Source organism: Panthera tigris, chromosome F3 (genome assembly GCF_018350195.1).
Source record: "Panthera tigris isolate Pti1 chromosome F3, P.tigris_Pti1_mat1.1, whole genome shotgun sequence".
In the NCBI taxonomy this organism is placed as follows: Eukaryota; Metazoa; Chordata; class Mammalia; order Carnivora; family Felidae; genus Panthera; species Panthera tigris.
This window is the reverse complement of record NC_056678.1, coordinates 26,632,604-26,660,594: the sequence shown is the minus strand read 5'-3', so window position 1 is coordinate 26,660,594 and position 27,991 is coordinate 26,632,604. Positions and strand designations below refer to the sequence as shown.

The 27,991-nt window shown below is 40.2% G+C and overlaps 1 protein-coding gene and 1 long non-coding RNA gene across 3 annotated transcripts in view; one reads left to right on the top strand and one right to left on the bottom strand.

Annotated features, from left to right (window-relative positions):
* CACNA1E (calcium voltage-gated channel subunit alpha1 E) overlaps positions 1–27,991 on the top strand; it is a 309,331-nt gene that overhangs the window by 156,578 nt on the left and 124,762 nt on the right. For both annotated transcript variants that reach the window (XM_042976069.1, XM_042976070.1), the window contains exon 7: positions 4,684–4,787. In XM_042976069.1, the coding sequence (XP_042832003.1) occupies positions 4,684–4,787 (104 nt within the window). The remainder of the gene's footprint in view (positions 1–4,683; positions 4,788–27,991) is intronic.
* Positions 9–27,991, bottom strand: LOC122235818. Its single transcript, XR_006213881.1, has 3 exons — positions 27,914–27,991; positions 1,035–1,179; positions 9–97 (listed from the first exon to the last, which is right to left on the bottom strand). It is a non-coding gene; the product is annotated as an uncharacterized LOC122235818 (long non-coding RNA).

Below are 27,991 nucleotides of genomic sequence, written 5' to 3'. Positions count from 1 at the left end.
TTTTTATTCCTCAGGACATTTGGCAATTCCAGAAACACCTTTGGTTGTCACAGGTGGGGGAGTGCTACTGGCATCTAGTGGGTAGAAGCCAGGGATCCTGCAAATGCACCACATGGGACAGAATTAACCAGAATTACCCTCCAACAAAGAATTATCCAGCCCAAAATGCCAACAGTGCCCTGGCTGAGAAACCCTTCTGTAGGCCAGCCCAGGCTCGCCAACAGATGCTGTCTCCAGCCTAGGAAGCAGGTGTGTCCCAGAGACCCTCTCCTTTCCTGAAATGACCCTAGAATCCATATCCCCCATTTCCCCAGTCCCAGCTCACTCAGTCTCTTGATGAGACTTGCTCTATGAGAGGCATGTACATAGAAGAGGCCCTCCTCTATGAAAGGCATGTACATAGAAGGAAAACAGTATATTCTCCAGAGCCCTGTGGAACCCTGATAGAGACCTGAGTTCAAGGTTGGGGGCTTGGCTCTGCATATACAGCTTCAGTCTGGGAGAACCATTGGACCTCCTCCCTTCATCTTGCTGTCTCCATCCTCCTCTTTCTCCTCAATCCTGCTCCTCCCACCCCACCTTGTACCATTTCCCCCAGTCCTCCAGAGATTAATGTGATAATTGCCATGTGTGCCTGTTTACACAGGGAGTGGGTGCACTCACCACCCCCAATCAGGCAGGTTCCCAAAGGAACACATTTCACGGTGTCAGGACTGGTACCCGCTGAGCACACCCTGTGCAGGCGGGCTGCCACCCCCAACTGCTTTCTCTGTCTGTCATTACCCCCATCATGCGCACGTGTACATGTGTGTGTCACTTGGGGAATCAGCAGGTGAGAAAGACAGCAGTCTAGGGGCTTGGCTGGGTTGGGTGGGAGGAGAATCAGCGCTTTAAGTAAGAGGACATTGCCCCAAAGAAAAACACTGTTCTGTAATGGCTGACAAAGAGTAGGTGTTCCATGAATGGTGGGGAATGAAGAGGCTGGCACTCCTTGTGCAGCCTTCTTTGCAGGGAGGAGCCTGGTTTATACTTACTTAGCTGCTCCACAGCAGCGGTCTGGGCAGGGAAGGTTCTACTGTGAGACTCTTGGGCCAGAATCTAGTGGAACATGTTCAGAAGGCTGTGGGTCTCCTTCCCCAGAATCTCGCTCAGAACATTTAGCATGGCCATCCTCTGTTCCTGAAGGAAGAATCACCAGGGTAAGTAGAGTGTGTTGATCCCGCATGCAAGCAGCTTGTCAGAGTCACAGAAGCAGAGGAGTTTGGAGAAAGGATGAGAGAGAGAGAGCTTCTCACCTAGGCAGCCTTCCTCTCTTCCCCCTCCTACTGTGACACAGGCACAGGGACACCTGAGAGAAAACACACTCATAGCTCTGAGGTTATTACACTGGCAACTTTCTCCTTGGTGTTCCTGACTCCCACCTCACATGGTTTCGGGGCTTTTGCTCACTTGAGAGTTGTCGATAACTTTCTTTTTTTTCAGTCTCAAAAGACACTTTAGTAGTTGTCTCTCCTCCACTGGATAATTTTAAGGTTTTAATAATGAATCAGAAGGAGATTGGAGTTCTAATTAGCATCAGAAAGAACCATGTCATTGTGGGGGAGGGAAATGGGAAGTCCTTTGCTCACTTCCTGCTGAGCTATGTCCCCTTGTCCTGATGGATTTGTCATTGATCCACTGAAGGGCATGTGAGATGAGGGTGAGGCCTCCTGGTGGGGAAAGATGGGAGGGAAAGAAATGGGAGGAAACCCAAGGGAGAGGAGAAAGGTGTAGAGAGGGTGCGGCAAGTCTATTAAAAGGTTTGTGAATAATCTCAGGGCGCTGTCAAGCTGCTTTCTCCAGAAGAACCTTTTAAGCTGTCAGACATCTATAATAATTCCCTCAGGGGATAGTGCCCCTGGCCTTGGTGTCCTCCTAGTCTTTCTCTTTCTCTTCCCCTTCCTCCTCTTCTTCTCATCAGACAGGTCCCAATGCCATAGTGGAGGACAGTTTTTCTTAAAAAAACAATTCAGACAAAGCTTGAAAGGAGACTATCAGAATGAAAGTTTTGTGGTTTTTTGTTTTTTGGTTTTTTTTTGGTTCATTTTAAACACGAGAATTCTCTTATTCAAATTGTGGTTGTTTATTGAGTAGTTGAACCACACACACTCCATGTGCCAAACACTTCATTAGGTGCCAGGTATAGAAATGAACAGACAGTTAAGATTCTTGCCTTAAGGTGGGTTAAACCCAAACCAAAACATTCTCACAACACGTGGATAAAGAGACACTGTCCTTGTCATTGTTTTTTTCTGGGAGAACTGGGAAGTGCGTTCTAGACTTTGGGCTCATGAGAAGAGTCTTCTTATCCCTGCATTTCACAGGCTGTATTTCCTCATGTGTTAATAGATTTTCTTCAAAAAGAGGGGTTTCATAATCACGGAAGTGTATGAAATGATATTGAAGTTAATAATGTGCCTTTCGTGAGTCTTCCCACAGGCTAAGGGGAAAGTATAATCTGTTGTGTTTCCTAAGTCTCTTTGGTCACAGAAGCTCATTTTCCACAGAACACATTAACATCTTGCAGATCACTAGCAGTGAGAACACTTTTTGGGAAATGTTATTCACTCTACAGTGTCTCTGGCAAATCATCACCCAACTGAAATTGCTCTAGCCATTCTCAAACAGTAGCTCAGTCACTCCTGGGACCAAAGACACCTTAACAGTCACAATTTCATCCTTTCCATTGCTGGTACCAACTAATGTTTATTGGCAGCTGAGCCCTGATCTGGGTGCTGGGAGCAGACTTAGTCCTTGCTGCCAAAGAATGCTGGGGGGAGGGGGGGGGACTCTGGCTAAACCATATAGTCACTCCAACTTCTGGTGCACCACTGGTGAGCCCTCCAAGCTAACCAGTCTTTACAAAAATGTTGCATTTGTAATCATGAATAAAGGTAGAGCTATTTATACATGGATCCTGTGATCCTATCCTTCAGCTCACAGGAAGGACCATGTCTCAACTGTCCCGGAAAAAAAAAAAAAAAACCAGCTTCTTATGTTCTTTAAAATCCCTTGTGGCCCTTGATAACTAGTTCTTCTGCATCTTCTTTCTGATAATCAGGAGCAGCTTTCTTTGAGGTCTGGCCCACATGTTCCCTGCTTGCATTTAACTGATCAGACCTGTTTGAACCAAAGAGTTAGAACTTACAGACTGAAACTGGCAGATCCCCACTTTTGTCCCATACAGTTCAGAGGGTGTTTGTTTTTAACTTATATTCTGCTTCATTTGCAATCATCCGTCTCTGAACAGTGTGGGGGCAAGACAAAAGATACAAGTTTTGGTGAAAGAGGTTTTCTTAAAAGCTATTTTTAATGGAAAATTCTACTGTGCAGTGATAGCTTCCATGATCAGTGGGAAGCTATATTCTGTGGACTGACATATTTCAATAGGAGGCAGAAAGAAAATTAGATAATTTGAGAGAAAAGAAAGAATGTCCTCAGAGACCACCAGAAGCATGAGGGCAATGAACCAAAAATATGTTTGTAAAGCTTAGCAGTGAGAAGAGGAAAAGGTAAATCACAGGGATAAGAAGCATTTTGTCATAGAAATTCTGAGTTCAGATCTTAATTTTAGTAATTTAGCCTGTGAATTTTAGTCATGGCATTTGACTTTCATGGCGTTGTTTCTCCAGTGAATTAAGAATAAAATATCTTTTAATTGTTTCAAATGGGTATTACAGTTTGCATGTGAGGGGCTGGTGTGGGGTTGGAGGGGGATTTCAAAAGCCTGCATATATAAAATGCAATTCAAGGAGACTGTTTAGAAAGATTTGGGATTGATATTATGGGGAGGAAGGGTCAAGGTGAAGTTTAGTTGAGAGGCTGAAGTGTTAGAGAAGACTTTTCAAAATGCTCCCAAACGGTTCCTAGGTCCTAATAAGACATCCATCCTGCCAAGGGTTGCTTCTTTTGGCTAAGCCATGTGGTGTAATCCTCCCTCAGCCTCTAAGTATTCAGGGGCCATGAATCTCACTTGTAGCATAAGAATCCAGAATATGGATTTCCATGCATTTTTCACTTCACTGTGTGTTCGGATTAGAGAGGAAAGGATTGATCTTTAAATCTAGATTTATTCCTTATTCTGTCCAGAGCCTTGTTGGGCCCAAGCCTGAGCCAGTTCTGTACTATTGGACTGTGATAGAAGAAAGAAAGAGTGCAGGGTCAAGGACTGAGCAGGATGTGGATGACAATAATGTCTCCCAAGCAGTCCTGTCCAGGCTTTTGCCAGCATCCATGGAGTAGATGGACACAGCTTGCCTCTGATTTTTGAGAATTTGCCCAATTTAGACTGCAAAAGCTTAGAACCCACTTCGTTAAACACTATAAAAACCAGCAATTGTTTGTATGATCTTGGAAAAGTACTTGACCTCTCTGGGTTCAGTTATCTTAGCTGTTAATAAGTAAGGGTGTTGGACCACTCCTACTCAGGGTGTTGTGTGAGGCTAATGCAGTGTCCTATACTGTGTACATGGGAGAATATGAGTTAACCCACAATAACACCAAACTGGGAATAAAGCAGGCAGTGTTTAACTGTATTGCTCCATGCTTGTTATATCACCCTATATGTGAAACTTCAGGAACGGAAGCCTTCTTCTGGCACATGGTTTTGGTAAAATATTAAGGAAGCGTTATTCTTTCTTTCAGACCAATGATGCCTTAGGAGCCACCTGGAATTGGCTGTACTTCATCCCCCTCATCATCATTGGATCCTTCTTTGTTCTCAACCTCGTTCTGGGAGTGCTTTCCGGGTAAGCCAGATGTTCCTCTCTCCTCTTAACTTCTTTCCAACTGTAAACTAATGCTCTGGACTACTGGCCAGTTCATTCATTTAACCTCCCTTTAGGGCAGCCCCTGTGTGAGGTGCTATTCGAGATGCTGGAAATGCAGTAGTGCACATTGTTTAATCGTCTTTATTTTTCTTACGAGTTAAAAAAATATTTAAGCCAGGTACAACGTTGAATATAGTATCCAGTGAGAGTTCATTGATTCATATACATCCTTTCATTCAGTCATTCAGCAGTCATAGATCTTCTTTGTCCAACACCAAGCTAGTTGTGAGGGATGTGAGGTTGAATAAGATAGAGGTTTTACCCTCAAAGATTCTTACTCTATCATTTATTGAACATCAAATTCCATATTTGTAGCTTGGATTAGTGTACATCAGTCAGCAAGTACTCAGTGTCTAAAGCCATGGTAAGCATAGCAAAGAGCACATAAAGTCTAAGGCATGGTTCCTATCCAACGTGGATGGAACTGGAGAGTGTTATGCTAAGTGAAATAAGTCAGGCAGAGAAAGATACCATATGTTTCACTCATATGTGGATCCTGAGAAACTTAACAGAAGACCAGTGGGGAGGGGAAGGGGACAAAAATGTTAGAGACGGAAGGAGGCAAACCATAAGAGACTCTTAAATACTGAGAACAAACTGAGGGTTGATGGGGGGTGGGGGAGAGGGGAAAGTGGGTGTGGGCATTGAGGAGGGCACCTGTTGGGATGAGCACTGGGTGTTGTATGGAAACCAATTTGACAATAAATTTTATATATATAATAAAAAATTTTATATAACTGTGTTTTGGGGACAGGGCACAAACATTTAGACAGGAAATGGAGTTCTTTTACTGACTAATATGAGATACAGATAATTTGGGGCAAGGAACAAATCTATTATATAGTCTGAGATTATTAGGAATTGCTTCATGAAGGACTGAGATTTTGCCTGGGACACACAATATGTAATAGGATAAAATAGGTTATATGTGAGTGAACATTCCATGAATGAGAGCACCACACCATAAGAAAAATTGAAGAAATGGGACTCATCTTGCAATAGGACAGGATTATAATGAGCCTAATTTACCTAGAGCATTTGGGAAATGTAAAGTGTAAAATAGAGCTACAACAGGGGTTGATTTTAGAAGGTCTTACATTTTTCTAAGCAAAAATGAATTTAATTTCTTCTCTGAGTAGCATAAGTTCTTCAAATGGAAATTACAAGGTAGTGCTTCTGTTAAACATAGAAGGTTGAATGAAATTCACCATGTCTTGTAATTCTACTAACACAGGAAAAAAATAATTTAAGAAGGGCACAGTGACAGAACGGGAGAGGAAATGACAACAGATGAGAGAGGTCAACAAAATTTTTGAAGGCAGAGAGTAAATGGTAACTGATCTAGTGGTGGGAAAGCTGAGGTTTAACTGCCTTTGGTGAGGAATGCCAATAAAAAGGCAAAATAATTTTCCTTCCGAACCTTCCACAGTCCTGGAAAGCCTCCAGAATTCAAGGCACTACATATGTCTGAGAGATGAAATATGGATGGCACTAAAAACAAGAGGATTGGTCAAAAGTCCTCATAAGGAACACTTAGAGGACATCTATCCAACACCCTAGATCTCTATCCCCATCTATCCAACACCCTAGATATCTAGCCCCAAACAAGTCTCACAGGTGTCTGCCCTGTCCAACCCCCACCCCAGCCAAAGTCAGAAGACTTACTATCTCTGTAGAGTCTGAATCAAAAATTTGCAATGGTAACATCAGGTGCTTCTGAGGGTAGGGTTGATATGCTGGAATGAAAGTCCACAAACTGAATGTCATGCTTCCAGCCCACATCTGCCTACTCTTAACTCTCAGAAGTGGATCAATCTGGTATGGTAAGGGTTAGTAGGGTTCCTCTGTGGGGAAACCATCCATCTTAAGAGAAGAATATTATGTGTACTGATACCTGAGGATGGCCAGAGAAACGGTTCCCACCCATTGCCCTCAGTGAGGCTCATATTAGTTTCCTGTGGCTGCCACAACAAATGAACACAACTAGGTGGCTTCACACTGTGAATAAAATTAATTCTCTCACAGTTCTGGATGCTAGAGGTCCAAAATATGGCAGGGTCTTACTTCCTCTAAGGGCTCTAGGGGTGAATTTATTTCCTTCCTTTTCCAGTCACTGGTGACTCCCAAGTATTCCTTGGCTAGTGGCTACATCACCCTGGTCTCTGCCTCTGTGGTCACATTGCCTCCTTGTCTTTTGTCTAAAATCTCCCTGGGCCTCTTTCTTATGAGGACATTTGTCATTGGATTTAGGGTTTCTCAAGACCCTTAACTTAATTACATCTGCAAGGACTTTTTTCCCAAATAAGGTAACATTCATAGGATACAGGAATTAGGATGTGGACATACATTTTTTTGCAGGGTCATTCAACCCATTACACTTATCATTCTACAAGCTCCAGCCATCCACACACAAGAGTTTCTAATAAGCTTTTTTGACACTGCTCTTAAATATTAAGGCAGAGTAGGGATCATCAGCATTGGAAAAAGATATCCAAAACAAAAGACAAAAACAAAATAATATACAGAAAAAAGGAACTTGAGGGGGCGCCTGGTTAGTCAGTTGAGCATCTGACACTTGATTTCAGCTTCAGTCATGATCCCGAGGTCATGAAATTGAGTACAGTGTTGGGCTCTGTGCTGAGCATGGAGCCTGCTTAAGATTCTCTCTCTCCCCCACTCCCTCTACCCCTCTCCCTGGCATGCACTCCCTCTCTCTTAAAAAAAAAAAAGGACTTGAGGGAATATGAATGATGGAGGATATAAAAGATAACTCTTAAAAAGTGTAATTGATATTAGCAGAGGTCGAAGAGAAATAATTTTAATCACAAAATAAAAAATAAAAAAAGGAGAACATTTAGCAGTTAAGAAGAGCCCTTGGAAATTAATGTAAAATAAATAATGTAAAATTTCATTAATGCAACATGAATTAATGTAAAAAAATATAAATATGTAATGAAAATAATGAGGAGTAAATGGTTGGAATACAAGATTAATGAAATCACCTAGAAAGTAGAACAAAAATTTTTAAAAAATCAGAGGGTTAGTCCAACATTCAGCTTATAAGAGTCCATAAAGAGAACAGGGAAGAGGGCAGGGGGAAACTTACAAGTAAAAATACTAAAAATGTTTCCAGAATCAGTAAACACACATTGCCAGAGTAAAAGTCTGTTGAAACATGCGCAAGGATATTCTTTCCAGCATTAGTTTTTGGTGATGGGAAGTTGGAGAGAACCTGGGCATCCACAGTTGGTAAAGTACATGGGTAAACTGTGAGATGCATCCCATGACATACTATGCAGCAGTTAGGAGCAACAAATACTATGTACACACGAAAACATAGAGTATCTTAAAAGCATAAAATTTAGTGAAAACAAGATATAGTATAGTATAATGCATGTAAAAATACATGCACACAAAATACATAGATTGTAAGAATGCATTCAATAAAAAGTATACATTGAGTACAAGTTTCTCTTGAAAGTAGAGCATTCTTTGTTGTTTTTTTTTTAAGTTTATTTAATTTTGGAGGAGAGAGAGACAGAGTGTGAGCAGGGGAGGGGCAGAGAGAGAGGGAGACACAGAATCCTAAGTGGGCTCCAGGCTCTGGGCTGTCAGCACAGAGCCCGACACAGAGCTCGAACCCACAAGCCATGAGATAATGACCTGAGCCGAAGTCGAACACTTAACTGACTGAGCCACCCAGATGCCCCCTTTAACATAAAATTTTAAAGTAGTTTCAGATTTACAGTCTATTGATTCAACAATTCTATACGTTAGTTGGCACTTACTATGATAAGTGTAGTCACCATACAACATTATTACAATATAATTGATTATATTCCTTTGCTATACTATTTGGCTTCATGACTTACTTGTTTTATAACTGAAAATGTGTAACTCTTAATATTTTTATCGGTTTTGCACCCCCCACCCCACTTACTTCCCCTCTCTGACAACCACGAGTTGTCTATATTTAAGAATCTGGTTTTTGTTTGTTTTTTCATTTGTTTTGTTTTTTTATATTTCACATATAAGTTGAAATCATGTGGCGTTTTTCTTTCTCTGACTTATTTCACTTCACATAATATACCCTATGTCCATCCATGTTGTCACAAGTGGCAAGACCCCATTCTTTTTTATAACTTAGTAATATTCCATTGTCTATGTATGCCACATATTCTTTATCCATTTCTCTGTGGATGGACACTTGAGTTACTTCCATATCCTGGCTGTTGTAAATAGTGCTGCAATAACATAGGGGTGCTTATATCTTTTCAAATTAGTGTTTTAATTTTTGGGGGGTAAATATCTGGTAGTGGAATTAATGGATCATATGGTGTTTCTGTTTTTAAATTTTTGAGGAAACTCCATATTATTTACCACAGTGGTTGAACCAACTTACATCCCTACCAACAGTGCACAAGGGTTCACTTTTCTCCTTGCTAACACTTATTTCTTATCCTTTTTGCTACTAGCCATTCTGACTGGTGTGGTATGATACCTAATTATGGTTTTGACTTTCATTTCTTTGATTAGTGATGTTGAGCATCTTTGTGACTGTTGGCCATCTGTACATTGTCTCTGGAAAAAAATATCTATTCAGGTCCTCTCGATTTTTTAATCAGATTTTTTTTGCTGTTTATTTGAAAGTAGAGCATTCTTGTGAAAACTTTCATATACCAATGTGGTGTAAAACAAAGAAACAATTACCATTTTGTAAAAGCAAAAATGCCCTTTGGATTTTTTTCATTTATCAAAAATATGTACTAATGTGGGTTTTTCATGAAAGTGAAGTGGTGTAAAGTAAACTTTCAGATAGCAGAGGAAACCTGTCTATTGTAAGGGCAGTTTGTATAGCAGAAATATGGGAAGAGGGTATGGATATAAAAGGGAACAAATTAATTTAATTAATTAATAATAAAAATGCCCACTGAGCATTTGACACAACTAATGAAAAGAGACCACACACCAAGGTAAACCATCATAAAATTTCAGAACATCTGAATAAAGATAATATTCCAAAAGCTTCTGGTTATTGGGAAGGCAATATATTTTAACAACAAAGAATCAGGAGTTAGGGTGGCTTTGGGCTTCTCAATGATACTTAAAGTTAGAATTGAACAGAGAAGTTCCTAAATATTTCTTAAGGAAAAAAAATTTCCAAGATAGAAATCTATACCCAGCCAAAATAGCAATAATTTCTGAGAATGGAATGGCAGTATTTTGAGACTGTCTTTCTGAAGAAGTTACTGGAGAATGTGAATCTCTAAAAATAAGGAATTAATTGAAGAAAGAGAAGGACATGATATTCATGCAAACAAGGGATTCGATAGAGAAAACAGGCAAAGGGGATTCCAGGATGATTATGAAGGGAAGTCTACAATGATAACTGTCAGAAGACCTAGAGAGCAGCAAATTCAGATTTGGATAGGATGACAGAGAGCTTAAGAATGATATCTTTAAGGAAAGAATTAAGCAAGTTATTCCCTGATGTACATTGTATTCAGAAAAGTTCAAAGGTTTTGTGAAGATTATATATATGAATATATAATTTATATATATGTGTATATATATATATATATAAATGTTTGAATTGTGTATAAACATATTCATATATGTATTTATATGCACACACCTCCATCTGAGCAACTCCACAAAATACAAAAGGGTTACCACTAGAGACATGTAAGCATCGTAAGTTAGTTTTGTGTGTAGCTGAGCCTTAATGGATTGTGAAATGACCCCGTATGGTGTTATAATTGCCTTGAGAGGATGGAGGAAGATAAATAAGGGGAGGGGAAGGGAATGTCAAAGACTAAAATCTTAGGTTCCATAGTAAGAAAGTCTTTAAGCAGTATCCTAAATTGAAAAATAGGGGTGCCTGCGTGGCTCAGTTGGTTAAACGACCAACTTTGCCTCAGGTCATAATCTTGCAAGCCCCACATTGGGCTCTGTTCTGACAGATCAGAGCCTGGATCCTGCTTCAGATTCTGTCTGTCTGTCTGTCTGCCTCTCTGTCTCTCTGCCCCTCCCCCACTCTTCCTCTGTCTCTCTCTCAAAAGTAAACAAACATTAAAATTTTTAAAGATAAATATCAATTATGGAGGTATAATATTAAAAAATTAAAAAAGGATACTAGAAAAAAATACAGGTAAAACTTACAAATGATGGTTTCTGGGGAGTGAGAGTCAGGGGTGGGGAGAGGTGTGGCAGTAGATGGCTATCTCTTCATGATAAGTTTTTAGAAAATATTTGAGTTTAAAAGTCAATGTGCATACCTTGAGAAAAATAGAAATAAAATTTTAAAGTAAAATTACTGCATATACAGAAAAGTGTGGGGTGAAAGGAATATATAAGACCATTCATCTAGCATCAGTGGGGGAAGCATTGACATGGAGAGAGACCAGATTCACTAGGATTAAGGGGGAAATGACCATACTAGTCCAAGTATGTGGTATTGAGAGCCTGTGGTGACTTGTGAAATGGTTATGAAATAAAAGCAGGAAGCACTGTGAAGACATTCTTAATACTGTGCATCTTGAGTGGAAAGTCAAAAGATGTAATGGGACTTCTTATATATTTACTCATTCAGTGAGCATTTATTGACATCCTTTATGTCCAAGCACTGCTCTAGGTCATTTGCTCCATATTGCCTGTACCTACAGCTCAGATACTATCTCTCAGTGACTACATATGGAAGGAGCTTGACCATAGACTTCATTTGTCATGTATTTATGCAGAAGGGATAATCTCTTATTTATGTAATCTTACTTGATGTTCTTTATCCCTACTTGTTTCCAAAGTGTGTCCATGGTTAATTTAGAAAATTCAAGCCCTGTTCTTACTATTTGAAGAGGGAGGGAAATAGATGCTATGCGAACAAATCAACCATGTTCCAAATAAGGCTTCTATATGGGTTCAAGACATACTTTAACAGAGCTGGAACTAGGACAGAACACTGCCCTCCAGGACAATTTCTATGTCTAACTGTATCCAGTCTGATAGACCATCTCTGGTTTGGAGTTGTTTCTTTTAGTTCTCCTATGTCCTTCTCTGGATGGGAAAGAGTGGCACATTGGTGGAATCGTGATCTTTTGGCATGTGACAGTCATGAGTGAGACCCTAATCTTGCCACTTACCAGCATTGTGCATTTGAATAAATTACTCTGAGCTCACCTCCTTCTCTGTAAAATGGGATAGTAATGTCTTTCATTGACAGAGACCTAGCCCAGGGTCTGGCATCGAGTAGCCATTAGCTCTTATGTCCTTTGATAATACTGACATTCATTTTCTCCACCTGTTAGGTCTAGGTGGCTATCATCTGAGTAGCAGCCTGTGATATTTTGTGTGAACAGGCTGTAAGACCATCAGCTCCCCTCTGATGGGGAGACAGCCTCCTCAGGTTGGGAGATGAAACAGACCCGGGATGGCATATGTCTCCTTAGCACTTCTGGAGTAGCCTAGGAAGTGAAAACAGCAGCTGGGAACAGCTGGTGTAAATAAATTCTGACATTTAAAAGAGTGTTAACAATAGGGGCCTTACAGGCTGGGAGTGAAATATTTCTGTCCCTGTTTCTTTTTCACATTCTGATGCTCAACACATATGGAGTTTTACCAGTGTCTGCAGAGGGTTTAGCAGTAGCTAGTTCTGTGTACAGAGGGCCAAGGATGCTCTCTTCTGCTTGGTCTGGTTCTCACATGCCTCTGGAGGGGATGTAGACTTTCTCTTTTGAGTAAGCATTTGGTTGGGAGTTGCACTTGAAAGCTAGAGAAAAGCTCTGGAGATTTTATTTCCAGGGGACATGTTCCCAGTGACCTGAAGGCAGTTTGAATGTTATATGAGAAGGCTTTCCTAAAGCAGAGAGAGAAGGCTTTCCTAAAGCAGAGAAAGAAGGCAGTGTAAGGAAGAGCCCCTATGTTGGGCAAGTGACGAGATGAGTCTGAGCGAGAGGGGGCAGGCAGCCTATGCCAGTGCTCACGACTCACTGGATACGAAGTGTGCAAGTAACTGAGCCACCCATCTCAGAGGCATGGGACTCAGTGAAAGGAGGGCTGTGAGGTAAGTTGGTCACCCTCGATGTATTTAAAGAGGAAGTATAGATAGAAGCATTGCAGTGTTTTTACTTGTCTCAGAGGAAATGGGATTTGATGAAAACCATTAGCTTAGGTTTGAAGAGAAACAGAGCTTCCTGTCTCCATGGAAACAAACCAGAACTGCATAAGCACAGGACTACAGGGCAGAAGGTGCACACAAACAGAAAATGGCCCTAAGCTAGCCCATTGCCTCTATCCACTGCTCCCAGGGCTTCTGGAGGGAGGAAGGTAGGCTTGGGGGAGCAGTTGTGCTGTCTCCAAACTGGGACAGGGACAGCCAGGCCAGAGATGCTTACAAATGCACACCGGAAGCAATTGGAAACCTCATGTATGTGAAGCATGTCATAGTTTTCAAAGCATCTTTGCTTCCATGTGTTTTTAAACGTATCATGTGGCCTCCATCCAGGGATATTGACAACATGGCACAACTAGAGAAAGGTTGCTGAGGGTTAGCCTAGAGTATCCTGTCCATACAGACTTTAGTGTGAGTTTTAATCTGCACATGCATTCACGCACACACTTATTCACATACACTAGTCTTCATGTACACAGTGTGACCTGGTACATACAGGGTATAAAATGCCAAGACCCACTGTCCAGATCCTCTTGCCTTAAGGACTAATGGGGAGTGGTGAACTTTCCCTATTAGAGGAGGAATTCTTCTGGTTCCATCTCTTGAGTGAGTGGAATGGCTCCCATAACAAGCATGGTTACAGCTGTCTGTCTGTCCTGCCACCAACTCATTTGCTGAGTGGGTTTGAGAATTAAGTGCAATTCAGCAAATGCTTATTGAGTATTTACTATACACAAGACACTTTGCTAGACTGAGATCACAAAGATAAAATAAGGAGATTGTAGATTGATTAAGGAAATAATTTAAAATATATGTAATGGAATCTAAATTCAAACAGATCCAGGGTTTTAGCCCTATCCAAAGCAATTTATTTAATATATATACCGTATATTTTTTTTAAGATTTGTAGATGTCACATATTTTGAGCACCTACTATCTTGCAAGGCATAACTGAGGATACAAAATTGAATAGGACCTAGGTCCTGTCCAGAAGGAAGAGACCAACAAGTGTATCTTCAATATTAAACTTTGGATCTCCTGAATCACCTGTCATTGCTTCTCTTTGGATATTAGAAGATGGCACCTCAGCATCTCCCAGACCTGACTTGTGTGTAGGTGAACTATACAGTAATTTTCCTGCCGGGATTCAGACACTGGAATCAACCATAGAAATTCAATTATTCATGCAGCTAATATTACTGAGTTCTTGCTGTACATCACCTGCTTCTAGGGGCTGAGGATATATCAAACAAGGACAGAGAGCTGTTACCCTCAAGGAGCTTGTAGTCTAGGTAGAAAGATAGCACAGGGAAAGCATTTAGATTAGAAGAGGCAAACATCAGTCAAGGCCAAGTGAAGAAATTGCCATTGAGACGTAGTTTAAAAGAATGAGTAATGGTTGACTAGAAGCAAAAGGGAGGACATCCCAGCAGGTTAGTAGTCAAGAAGGTATAAAAGGTATATTCTGAGTAACTTGAATGAATCAAGTCAGGAAAAGTAGAGAACATGAAACTTGAGGCAAAGGCAGAGGCTCATCATGAGGCTAAGCTATATGGGCTAAGCTAATGAGTTTAAATCTGATTCCGGAAGCTCTTGGGAGGTTCTCAAGTTTTAAGCAGGGAAGATGACCAGTTTACAATCAAAGATGATCATCCTGAACATAAGGGAAGGGAAGCAAAAATAATGTAAAAACAGGGAGGGGGACAAAACACAAGAGACTCTTAAATATGGAGAACAAACAAAGGGTTACTGGAGGGGTTGTGGGAGCGGGGATGGGCTAAATGGGTAAAGGGCTTTAAGGAATCTACTCCTGAAATCATTGTACTGTATGCTAACAAACTTAGATGTAAATTAAAAAAATAAATTAAAAAAAAAGATGATCATCCTGAAGAAATTATTTAGAGAAACAAGACTGAAGACAGGGAGACACTTTAGGAGCAAAGCAGAAGAAGCAGTGAGGCCCAAAGCAACCCAGTGGTGTGGCTATGGACAGGATGGGCCAGATCCAAGAGGTGTTGGTTAGACAGCACGTGCATGTCTTGGTGACTCTTTGGGTGTGTCTGAGTGTGGACTGGGGGTAAAAATAAGAGGGAAGTCTCTTGGACTGCTTCTAGATTTCTGAATTGAGTCACTATGTGGCTAGGGGAGAACACAGGACAAAGAGGTTTTGAGGGAAGGAGGATAGGTTTTAGATCTGTTGAGTTGGAGAAAGCATAACACACTTTACACCTGTTGGCTAGTTTACAGCAGTAATATAGGGCTTGTTTCAGGTTGATTTTTTTAAGCTGTAATTTTTTGAGATTGTGCTATACATTGAAAATTACACCAATGCCATGACACACATTGTTTCATTTAATCCTCACAATGACCCTATAAGGTATTACTATCTTCTTTTATGAATAGGGTAACCAAGAGGGAAGTTTGGTAATTTGCCTAAGCTCACAAAGCTGTTAGGCAGCAGGTTCAGAATTTGGAAATGAGAGATGCCATGGCCAAACACCTATGCTGTTAAACACATCCTGCATATGGTTAAATGTCCTTTTTGGAAGGAAACTAGCTGGCATACAGAACAGCACATCTTGATAGAAATGAAGGGGTCTTTGGTGGCTGGCAAGACATGTAGAACTTTCTGGCCCTGCAGACAGAGATTTTATGTTCAACACCAGTAATCACCAGAGTAGTGTTCGAAGTCCCTCCCTTGACTACAAGGACCCTTTCTTGGATGAGTTGTGTGACCATGAAGGTCACATATAAAGCTATGAGAGCTTGTTGGGAGCATCTGCATTTCCCCAAGACACTGTTTCGTATATCAGTTGTCAGAGTTGTATCTTAGATTGGGATAAAAATTATTTGAGGTAGAAGGGACTGTAAGAGACTATAAGTGGCCTCTGTGTTACAATCGAGGAAACCTGAATAGAAAGTGAAGCAACTTGCCCAAGTTATAGTCAGCTATTTAGTGGAGGATCTTGACTGGAACCTAGGTTCTCTGGCTCTCTGTCCAGAGTGCTTTCTTCCTCTGTACAATAGGTGTAGTTTAGTAGTAAAATATGGACACTGTAAACAGTATATCTGGGTTTGAATCCCATCTCTATTACTTGTCATCTTTGTGAACTTAGACAAGTCACTTCATATTTTCATACCCTTAATTACCCAACTGCAAACAAGGATACTAGTATCCACCATGTAGGATGGTTGAGAAAACTAAATCAGATCATGCATGTGAAGTGTTTAGTACCTGGGAGAGAGTTAATACTTAATCAGTGTTAGCTATTAATAGCAGATTTCTTCTCTCCAGAACCTAGTCTACACCTCAGAAGGTAGAGCTGGGAAAGAGTCATTCTTCTTACCTACCAAGTAACCCCTCTGAGTCAGTTACAGGAGCTGAGATGTTTTGGGATACCACTGGTAGGGCTAATTGACTATGGCACCCTTCAGGGAATAGTAATAACATACCAGTGGACCACATGCTTGTGCCCCACATGTGGCCATCACCTTAGACATTCCTCTTCTTGCAGTTTCTTGGAAATGCCCTAGACTTTCTGCCTTCTGCTCCTTTGGTCTAGAGTAGGCCCCTGCCCCTTTAGTTTTCCTTGTTGAATTCTTGCCCTCACAGCCTGTTTCAACTTTGACCTCTTTCATGAGATATTTCCAGATCCATACCCCTCCTCCCATTCTTCAATTAGGATTAAAATCTTCCTCACATATACTCTCATAATACTATGCATCTGTCTATTATAGAATCTATTACTCATAATAACATGCAATTTTGTTATAGAACTTAATAATATTCAAGACAAGAGCTAACATTTATTGAAAGCTCATCTGCCAGATGCTATGCTAAATACTTTATATACATTATTTCAGTTAATTTTTATAACAGCCTTATGAGTAAGGTACTGTTGTTAACCCCAGTTTATAAATGAGAAAATGGAGACTGAGAGACTTTGAGCCATGCCTAAGGCTGCACATTTAAGTGAGTGGAGTGTATTGGAACCGTAAATGTTCCTGTCACCTGTTAGTTTTTGTTTCTTGTGCTAGAGATGGCTTTCCCTATAATTGGATCTCTCCTAAGATCTTAGTGCCTGGTTCTTGACTCAATAAATAATTGCTGAATTGAAGGGAGATCCAGTAACACCAGGCCCCTCTTAGAGGATGCCATACCCACTGTGACTTTCTGGAGAATAATATTGCAGAGATGAAGGAAGATGCTGGTATCTTAAAAGTAAGGAGCATAGTCACTGGCACTGGAGATCCAGATGGCAGCCTCAGAGAGACTGTTTATTCTGCAGAGTGATGGCCCCTACCTGCATCTTCCAGACAAGTAATTGTCTCACATTGAGCAGTTTTTTCATGTGGCTATTGCTAGTAATATTTTTTTTTTAGTTATTGATCATGTTCCTTGCCACTTTCTTATTGACATGTTTATCTTTTTTATATGAACTGAAAAGACCCATTTGTTTAGCAAAGATATTAACCTTTTTTATCATATGTAGCAATATTTAGGGAATAAATAATTGCTTTTCAAGGATAAAGTTGTTATCATATCAGTAGTTGTGGGCAACTAAGTCTGTTGGAAGCAGAAAAAGACTATAAAATGGTTATTCTTTTTAAATTTAGAGCACTTCATTTAGAAAGCATTCCATATGTGTTCTTTTGTTTGATTCTCACAGTGGTCCTAGGAATTGTGTTACCATTATTTTACAAATAAGGATATTAAAGCTCAAAGTGAACAAGTATTATGCCCTAAGTCATAAATCTGAAAGTGTGGTATTCTGGTGTGGTGGAAGCCAACCATCGTATCCAGAAAGGTCACCTTCCAGGGGCTGGGTCGAAGTGTTCAGGGAAAAGAAACAGAGAAATCAGTAAGTAGGACAATCAAGATAAATTATCAAGATGAGGGACTGTTCTATCCGTACTCACCATTTTATAGAGACATTTGAACTATTATATTGGGACTTCATTAGGTGCCTATTTGGTGATGTTGAGACAGTAGCCAAATATAAAAAGGCCTGATTGTCTTTTGAAGAATTTTTTACACATGGAATTTCTGGTTGGCTAAGTTCTTAAATTTTTTTTTTAACGTTTATTTATTTTTGAGACAGAGAGAGACAGAGCATGAATGGGGGAGGGTCAGAGAGAGAGGGAGACACAGAATCTGAAACAGGCTCCAGGCTCTGAGCTGTCAGTACAGAGCCCGACGCGGGGCTCGAACTCACGGACCGCGAGATCATGACCTGAGCCGAAGTCGGACGCTTAACCGACTGAGCCACCCAGGCGCCCCTAGTTGGCTAAGTTCTTAAATGGCTGAAACAATCGTGGCATCTCTTCTGCCACACCCTAACTAACTTCGTACAGATTCATCCTTTAATACTCTGATACCTTTATTTAATGTGTGTATATGTGTGTGTGTGTATATATACACACTGCACATATGCACACATATTTATATACATACTTAATAATACACATATTTTCACATGTTTGTGATGCTCTGTATTCATGCTGCAACTCTAATGCACACAATACTGTTCTTCAGTGTTTGTCCTTCCATGAAGTACTTAAGGACCCAGCAGAAGACTGTACCATTCTGAATTCACCTTGAACAGCATACACTATATTGTATACTTGTACAATATATTTAAGCCTATTCCAAGAATGTTTCCATCTAAAAATCCCATTTTTCTTACCTGTCTTTCAGAAGAGGAGTTAATGTTTACTTAATAGAATAATATAATAAGAAATAATGTTTAAGAAGATGGCTTTGCTAACATATAGACCTGGATTTAATTTCCTGTCTGCCACTGAGCTGCAAAGAGTACCTCTTTTCTTAGATATCCCTTAGACATCTCACATTCAGAATGCTCTAAAGTGAATTCATTGTCTCATTCTTCTACCCTAAACTCAGCACTCTCCCTTTGTTACCTTTTACCACATTTATTACACAAGATAGCAACCTTAGTTAATGCCTTCTTTTCACTTATTCTCTGCATCTAATTGCTCATCAAGACCTGCTGATTCCACCCTTGAAAGGTTTCATGAACTGTATCCTGGATTGTAGGAATTGTCTCTTTAAGTGCTCTCCTTACTGGAATCTGGCCTGTTGTCCATCACCAAAGCAGTCTTTCCAAAGTAGACATTTAATTACATGATTTGTATATCTTAACTATTTATAATGGCTTCCTATTGCCTAAGTAATGGACTCATTCATGTTTTCACTTGTTCAGGTTTTCAACAAATAGATATTGAACTTCTGCTATGTGCCAGCCAGTGTTCTAGATGCTGCCTGCACAGCAGAGAACAAAACAAACAAAAAGTCCTGTACTCATGAAGCTTGAATTCTAATATGAGCATATCCAATTGTTGCATATTTTCATTTAGATAAATGAAAAGGCAAACCCTGTTCTTGAAAAGGAATATTTTAAATCACAAAGATGTTTCTTTTCTCTAACTTTAATATTAATAAACACAAATAAGACTTTCCTTTTTTAAATGTTTATTTATTTTTGAGAGAGAGAGAACATGCATGCAATGGAGGGGCAGAGGATCTGAAGTGGGCTCTGAGCTGGCAGCAGTGAGCCTGACATGGGACTCCAGTCTCATGAACCATGAGATCATGACCTGAGCTGAAGTCAGACACTCAACCGATTGAGCCACCCAGGGGTCCCCAAATAAGATTTTCACTTTACTAAATTGAAACTTACTTGAACACTTATATATCTAAGAATAACCAGGGTATTGCTTATTGCTTAGAACATGAGGAACAGAGACTTTTTCTACAAGTAGTAAATTATATTCTAAAGCTATAGTAATTGAAACAATGTGGTAGGATGTAGAAATAGGAGGACCAAAAAGATGTGTGTGTGTGTGTGTGTGTGTGTGTGTGTGTGTGTGTGTATGCATGTCTGTGTGTGTGTGTTGATATATACATATATATATATATCAACACACACACATATATATGAATTTACAATAGTATATATGTCATTTCAAATTAGTGAAAATGACCTATTCAATAAAAGGTGTTAATCTGTGGCCAGCACTTAAAAAGAAAAAATTGAATTAGATCCCTAACTCTCATATCTTATACCATAATAAACTGCAGGTGGAGCTAGTACATATGTATATTTTTTAAGTAAATCATAAAAGTATTCAAAGAGATTATGCACAATTTAAAATTCTTCAAGGGGAAGGCTTTTATAAGGATGATACAAATTAATAAGCCATTAAGGAAATAATTAATACATTTGAATTTGAAAAAATAAAAATATACTACCATAATTCATTAATAAAATCAAAAGACAAAACGAGTTAGTTTTGAATTTTATTTTAATTTTTTATTTTAGAGAAGAAGAGAGTGTGAGGGTGAGTAGGGGAGGGCAGAGGAAGAAAGAGAACATCTTAAGCAGGCTCTGCTCTTAGCATGGAGCCTGATGTGGGGCTGGATCCCACAACCCTGGGACCATGACCCGAGCTGAAATCAAGAGTGGGACGCTCAACCAACTGAGCCACCCAAGTGCCCCTAGTTTTGAATTTTAGATTGAGTCTGTAGTGGATTAGATGTAAATTTTTTTTAAAGGTGATTGGCTAGTAATAAGACTATAAAAAGATCTGTTTGTGAACAGAAGGTGAGGATATCAAGCACTGATGACTGAAATATAAAGAGAAAACTCGTGAAGATTTTAGGCGGTAAAATTGTCAGGATATGGTAAATGAGCGACTGTATTGGGTGAGGAAAGATCATGGAGGATATCCCAAGATTCAGTTGTAAATGTCTTGGAGAACTTTGTTGTCATTTACTGAGATGAATAATAGAGGAGAAAAGAAAAAAAGAAAAAAAAAGCTCTTGTTCTGGGAGAAAGATGCTTTCGATTTTAGACAGAGTTTGAGGTTGGCAAGGGCCAAATAAGTAGATAAGATTAGCCAATATCTGTGTTTTAAGAACAGAGAGAGAAAAGATGTGACATGCTATCAGGACATGGTAGAGCAAATGGTAAGAATAGACAAGTTTATCCAGGGAGGACATATAGGAAAGAAAAAAAGGGGCGCCTGGGTGGCTCGGTCGGTTAAGCGTCCAATTTCGGCTCAGGTCATGATCTCACGGTCCGTGAGTTCGAGCCCCGCGTCGGACTCTGTGCTGACCGCTCAGAGCCTGGAACCTGTTTCAGATTCTGTGTCTCCCTCTCTCTCTGCCCCTCCCCTGTTCATGCTCTGTCTCTCTCTGTCTCAAAAATAAATAAACGTTAAAAAAATTAAAAAAAAAAAAGAAAAAAAAAAACAGAGCCAGAGATAGAGATTTATCAAAAATACTAACCATTAAAGAGTTGGAATATCAAGATTGGTCAAAAGGAGATCATGAAAACACCACATCATGAAAGATGAAAAAGTACAGGGTTTCAAAAAGGAAGAAGAAAATCCCAAATGTTGAATGAGTCCTAGAGTCATTTTCAGTCAGTCATCTTCAGTCAGTACAAACATGACTGAAAAATAGCTGTTGAAGTGGGCAATGTGAGGACCTGGCTGGTTTTTAAAATTTTTTTTTTAATTTTGAAATAATAGAGAACCCAGGAAATTGCAAGAAAAAAAGTACAGAGAACTCTTCATGTACCTTTTACCTGGTTTCCCTCAGTGATAACCTCATGCATAACACCATAGAACAATACCAAAACCAGGAAGTCGGCATTGGTACAATCCAAAGAACTAATTCTGACTTTGCAGGTTTTACATGCGTGTGTGTGTGTGTGTGCATGCACACACGTGTGTATAGTCTCATGCAGTTTTATCAGGTGTAGAACCTGAATTGGGCAGCCACCCCTACAATCAAGATGCAGACATGTTTCATCACCACAAGACTTGCTCATGCTCTCCCTTTATAACACACCATTGTCCCTTAGCCATTCCCCACAACCCCTGGTGACCACTAATGTGTTCTCCATTTCTAATTCTGTCATTTTAAGAATGCCATATAAATAGAATTATATAGTAGGTAACCTTTTGAAATGGGCAGTTTTTTTCACTAGGTAGAATTTCCTTAAATTCTCCCCAGATTGTTCCATGTAACAATAGCCCATGCCTTTTTACTTCTGAATAGTATTCCATGGTGTGGATGTACCACTGTTTGTTTAACCATAAACCCGTTGGAGGACATTTGGGTTGTTTTTAGTTTGGAGCTATTACAGATAAAGTTAGGATGAATATTTCTGCATAGATTTTTGTGCAAACAAGTTTTCTTTCCTCTGAGATAAATGCTCAAGAGTACAATTGCTAGGTCATATGGTAAGTGCATGTTTAGTTTTATAAGAAACTGTCAATCTTTCTAGCATGGCTGTACCATTTGATATTCCTGCCAGCAATATATGAGAGTCCTATGTTTTCCAGGTCCTCACTGGCTAGCTTAAAAATAAATAATAGACCATGAACATTAATATCACAACTTTATGTTGATATTGTAAGACAATATAAGTAATGTTGGCTAACGATGATTAAATATGTGACTTTTTAAACAATATTATGAAACAGTAAATTCTTAGAAAAAGAGAATAAACAAAAACAGAAAGGTAACGTTGAGTGTGTAGAACAGATGAATAACTTTTAATTTTAACAATTAAAGGCTTTAAAGCAAACAGATTAATCAGCACAGCTTCCAATAACTTCCCTCTTCATCTGTTTATTAAAGAATCCAAATTAATGTTCCTTATCTTGCATGACCTCTCAAAGTTTAGCAGAACCTACTTTTCCACCCTTGATCCTACATTCCTCTCCTTTAGCCTTGCCACACACCTGCTGCTACTGGATTTCCCAGGTACACATACCTCCATTTTTTGCTTTGCTTAGAAGAAGCCACCTCTCATAACCCCCTCCACTTGCGTGCTTTATTTGATTGGGGATTCATCTTGTAAGGTGAAATTCCCCATAAGTTTCCTCATCTGTTTCCATCGCACTATGTAAAATCCTCTATTAGAGCCCTTGTCTTATAGTTATTTGTGGATGTCTTTGTCCCTTTCATAAAATTATGAAGGCAGGCACCATGGTGAGTTCATCTTTCTTTCCCTAGCACTTAGCAAGCATAATTAGTATGCACACAGTAGGCTCCCAGTAAATGCCCTCATGTAAACAAATCAAAGGCCATCTTCCTGTTTGTGGGATGTCTGTATTTGTCAGAAATTTTCCTGAGATCTTGGGCATTGTTTTCAATGGGTATAATGCCCTTGAAGCCCAAGTTTAATATTGGCTAAAGAGCTGAGCACAGATTAGTGTAATAGAACTCCCATTATTTTGCTAGTATCAAGGGACAACTCTAAGAGCTGTGTAGACCTTCTCCATTACAGGGAGAAAGAGGGAACATTTGTCATTATCAGTATGGTGGACATGACCCAGTGTAATCAAATCGTTGCTATTTGAGAGGCTTTTAAATGGCTTTCTTTGATGTCATAATTTGTCCCACATGCTCATTTCACTGTAGCATTTGTGTCAAAATCTTATGCTTTTCAAGATTAGAAAAGAATTTTATGCTTGAACCTAGGTCTCTTTTTCTGGTCTGTGGAATCTCATAGTAATTGCTTTCACCACATGGAAATTTGTAATAGTGTTAGAACCTCACTTCATTCTGAGCTTATGGCCCATAGTCAAGCCCCTATAATTAGACATGTTTTCTGTGCACTTGCAGACATGGGCACACTGAGGTGGCTGAAATAATACCTCCCAATTTCCCCAGTTGATAATCACAGTCTTTACAACTTGGTTATATACTGGGTACTTGGCATTTCTAGCTGTTAAGTTCTGATTCTGTTAGAGTTGTGGTTGAATTAAAAGTTCTTTATTTTCCCCTTGGTGTTAAGTGAGCCACGACATTCTCAACACTTAATTATCATTGCATCCTAAAATATTCCTCATTTAGCAAAAATATTGAAATTACTTTTTCCCAGTTGAAGAAGCAAACTCAGATATGTAGGGAGAACACTGAGATGTGTTCCACAGAGAACCCAGGAAATGGACAGCAACTGAGAGCATTTGGAAGAATAAGAGGGACCTCAAAGCCAGTTTAGGGGTTCACGTTACTATTACCCATATTAAACTAAACTTGATAATCAGTCTGTTTAGCCAGAGGGCACATCCATAAGCTGAAGTTCACCAGTCCAGAGGAGTTCCCCTAACCCTCACCAGAGTTGACTGAAATGGCAATAAAATAGGTTATGATCTTCCTCCCTTCTCCTCCCGTGGCCTTCTGTGCTATACACAGGGCAGTGTCTCCTCTATCACCTTGCCACTACATTTTCACATTACACTATTCCCTTAGATCAAGGTTGCCAGGGGTCAAATACAATACGAGGGAGGGGTGACCTTATTTGCAAATGTTAATATCTCAGTCAGCAAATGTCTCTGACCAAGAACTGAGGGAAGAAGATACAGATAATTTAAGTGGAGGTAGACAAGGAGACGAAACATTTATCAAGCACATGTGTGTTGGGCACTCTGGGTTTGATAGTGAACGAGAAGATGAGGCCCAACCCCCTCATGAGCTTTATATTCTAAGACAGAAAACGAGTGAGTAAACATACAAATACCATGATATTAATGGTAAATGTCATGAAGAAAATGAGCAGGCTTTTGGAATAGCAGCTCTAACTCTCATCTTAGAATGGGGAAGAAAATCAGACTTAAGAGAATAGCTACCATTCCTGGACAGTCTGCATGGGTCTGACCTCTATGTCAGATCTGTGGATAATGCTTTTCTCAGTTGACACAGCCTCTTCCTCACTGTTCCCTACAGGAGAACTGTGTGCTTTTCTCTAAGGGATGGTGCATTTACTCTGAAAATGTCAGTTTCCAGCCAACTTGGCTACAAAAAATAACCAAGCAATAGTATCTTGAATGTATTAATTAACCTGTGTGGATCTCAGTGTCCTTTGCTCAGTGGTGTTCAAAAGGACGCCTCTGTGTTAACTAGTGGTGAAAGATACCCGAGTGGATAAAACAACTTAATATTCTTTCCAGAGATAAGGAGCCAGAATCCAGGACTGTGCTGTTACTGGCATACCCACCCTCTACATTCCCTGTGCATACACCTATGAATAGAAAAAAAAAAAAAGTCTAAAACGGTCAGAGGGAACCTCAAGGCCAAGTTGTGTCCCAGATTGGGTACCCCCCAGAGAGGAGGTGTGTTATTCATTCAGTCACACGTTTCTGGCCTCTTTCCTCAGCACTGTCCTCAGAAGTGGTAGCAAATCACTGTCCCTAGGTTGGGCTGTGCTGGTCATTTTCACAGATGAATTAAGCATAAGTTACCCCTTCTTTCTAGGAATTCTTGTCCATCTAGTCTTTCAACCTTGGTCAAGATTTGCTCCTGGCTAAATTTGAGAAGTAGGTGGTATTTATATTTGAAATCATGCACACTTGCTCTCCCCCAGTTTACTGTCACTCCTTCCTTTTCCCCATGCTTTTGTCAGCAAGGAAAATGATTTGATAGACTAACTAGTTCACATGCGGTGTTTTGGTCTGGGGTTTTCTGAAAGAAGACCCTAAGAAAAGGATTGGGTATTCGTGGTTTATTTGGGAGGTGCTCCCTAACTGCAAAAGGGAGAAAGTGGGAGAAACCAAGACAGAGAAGAGGGAAAAGCCAAAGAATACACATTAATTGAGAGGGTTACTAGTATGGACAGCTGAGGCTTAATCTACTGGGAACCTTCTAAAGAACCATATAGAATGTACCTCAGAATTGCTCTACCAGGGCTTGAGAAATTAGGATATATATTTATATATAATCTCCAACTCCTGTCCCTCCTTGAGTGATGATACTTTTGGGTTGCCCTGTTTGTGAGCTGAGCAAGCTCCCGGGGCACTGGAGAAATCCCTTAGGCAGAGAAACAGAAAGATGTGAGCACCTGAGGTAAGAGCTGTCACATCTGTCAAAGTACACAGGATCTGTCAACTGCAGCTTTAGGACAACTCAGAGGTGGTCTGAGAGGATTTGAGGTGGGACATCCAGGGCATACGCTGTATGTGGTCCATTCAAGGAGTATTTCATTTGTTCAACATTTGTTGAGCACCTATTGTGTGCCATGAATAGTTTTTCTGAGGTTAGTGTCCAGGCGAATTAAAAGAAGCAGGGTGAGAACAGATCTGAGGCATGGAGAGTCTGGGAGAGCAGGTGTTTCGCTGCCCCGAATGATGAGATCCCTCAAAGGGCTGGAAAGATAGGTGCCCTGGGAATAGGTATGTGCTTAGAAGCCATGGGCTGGGTAAGACACATCTGTCACATCCTGCAAGGCCAATCAGAGACCTGAACGTTTAGGTCAACATGACCCTACCCCTCCCCTATAACCTTATTCCTCTTCCCAAGCCCACTTGATGGTCCATGCCCTGACACCTGCCATGCCAGCTTGAGGTCACTACCCTTTCCTCTTCTTCCTCCCCTCACCAGCACACCCACGATTGCATTTAATCCCAGTCTGTACTTTTCCTGCTCAGCCTTCCTGCCCTTTTCACCCTTCTCCTCACCGTGAAGTACAGTATTCCCATTATCATTACTTAGTTCCCCATCTACACAGCTAATCCTGTTAAGGACCAATTTATGCAATGCTAGAGTCTGGAGCTTTTATGACTTAAGCAATTGAGGATCTCCTTATGTTACCAATGATGAATGCTATAATAAATAAGCAGTCTCAATTAAAATACTCATTCATCATGTTTGATGTCACAGAAGTCTAATATCGAACTCAATAGGTCTGTAAATTAAAAATATTGCATTTCAGTAGCCAGATGGTCATTCCTTCTTAGAACTTCTGGATTCTGTCCCCTAATCTGTGTCTGGCCCCATATATCAGTTTCATGCCCCCAGACTGTGTCTTCTAGCCCCAGTCCACTTCTGTTTCCCAGGGGTAAGAGAGCAGAGGAGGGCTATCAGGAAGGAGGGACTCTACTACAGTCCACAGCACTGTGCTCGTCCTACCCACCTGTCTTGGGTCACCTGGAACGCAGTCCAGACAGCCAGAGCCGAGATCCTCAGAGTACCAACCCTTTGGCAGCTGTACAAACCAAACAACCATTTCACCTGTAATACCCCCTCAGCTCCCTGTGGGTGAATGAAGCAGATGGGAGCAAGCGCTAGCCTTTCTCAGGTGGCTTCCGTGCAGAGTGGAAGTTCGGGCTCTTTCTGCCCTATTTTGGTTTCCTTTCCCTCTCTGTCTCCACCTGCCTTTTGATAGTAAAGGTTAACATTATAATTAAACAATCAATTTAGCAGATTTTCTTTGGGGATTTCCTTTCTTTTCCTTTTGGCAACTGTAGCTTCTCTTATCTCCAGAGATTCCCTGTGAAGTATGTCTGAGGTGTTTGTACTTTCCTTCATCTACCATTGTTATTTTCATATTCTTAAAAAAAATTTTTAAGATTATTTATTTATTGAGAGAGAGAGAGAGAGAGAGAGAGAGAGAATGCATGAGCAGGGGAGGAGCAGAGAGAGAGAGGGAGACAGAGAATCCCAAGCAGGCTCCATGCTGTCAGTGCAGAGCCTGACATGGGGCTGGATCCCACGAACCATGAGATCATGACCTGAGCCAAAATTAAGAGACAGATGCTCAACCAACTAAGCCACCCAGGTGCCCCCATTGTTGTTTTTTTTTAATGCTGTTTTCCAGGACTAACAAATGGTAAATAAGAAATAGCATATGCATGATTTATATAAGCAGGAAGGAATATATTTACTTCTCTCTGCAGGAGAAGAGACGGAGGCAAGCTAATGGCTGTTACCCAAGGCCTTGCTCCCAAACATCATGGGGATTTGGGAGTCTAAGAATATTAATTGGATATAGCAAGAACAGTGGCAATTTCAAGTACCCAGTAGGAACATGCTGTGCTGAAGTAGAGTGTACGAAAAATTTACCTGGTGGTGATTTGGTCTTAATTTCTTCCATGTTTTGTTTCTTGTACAAAACATATATGTGGCAAGAGATGGGAACAG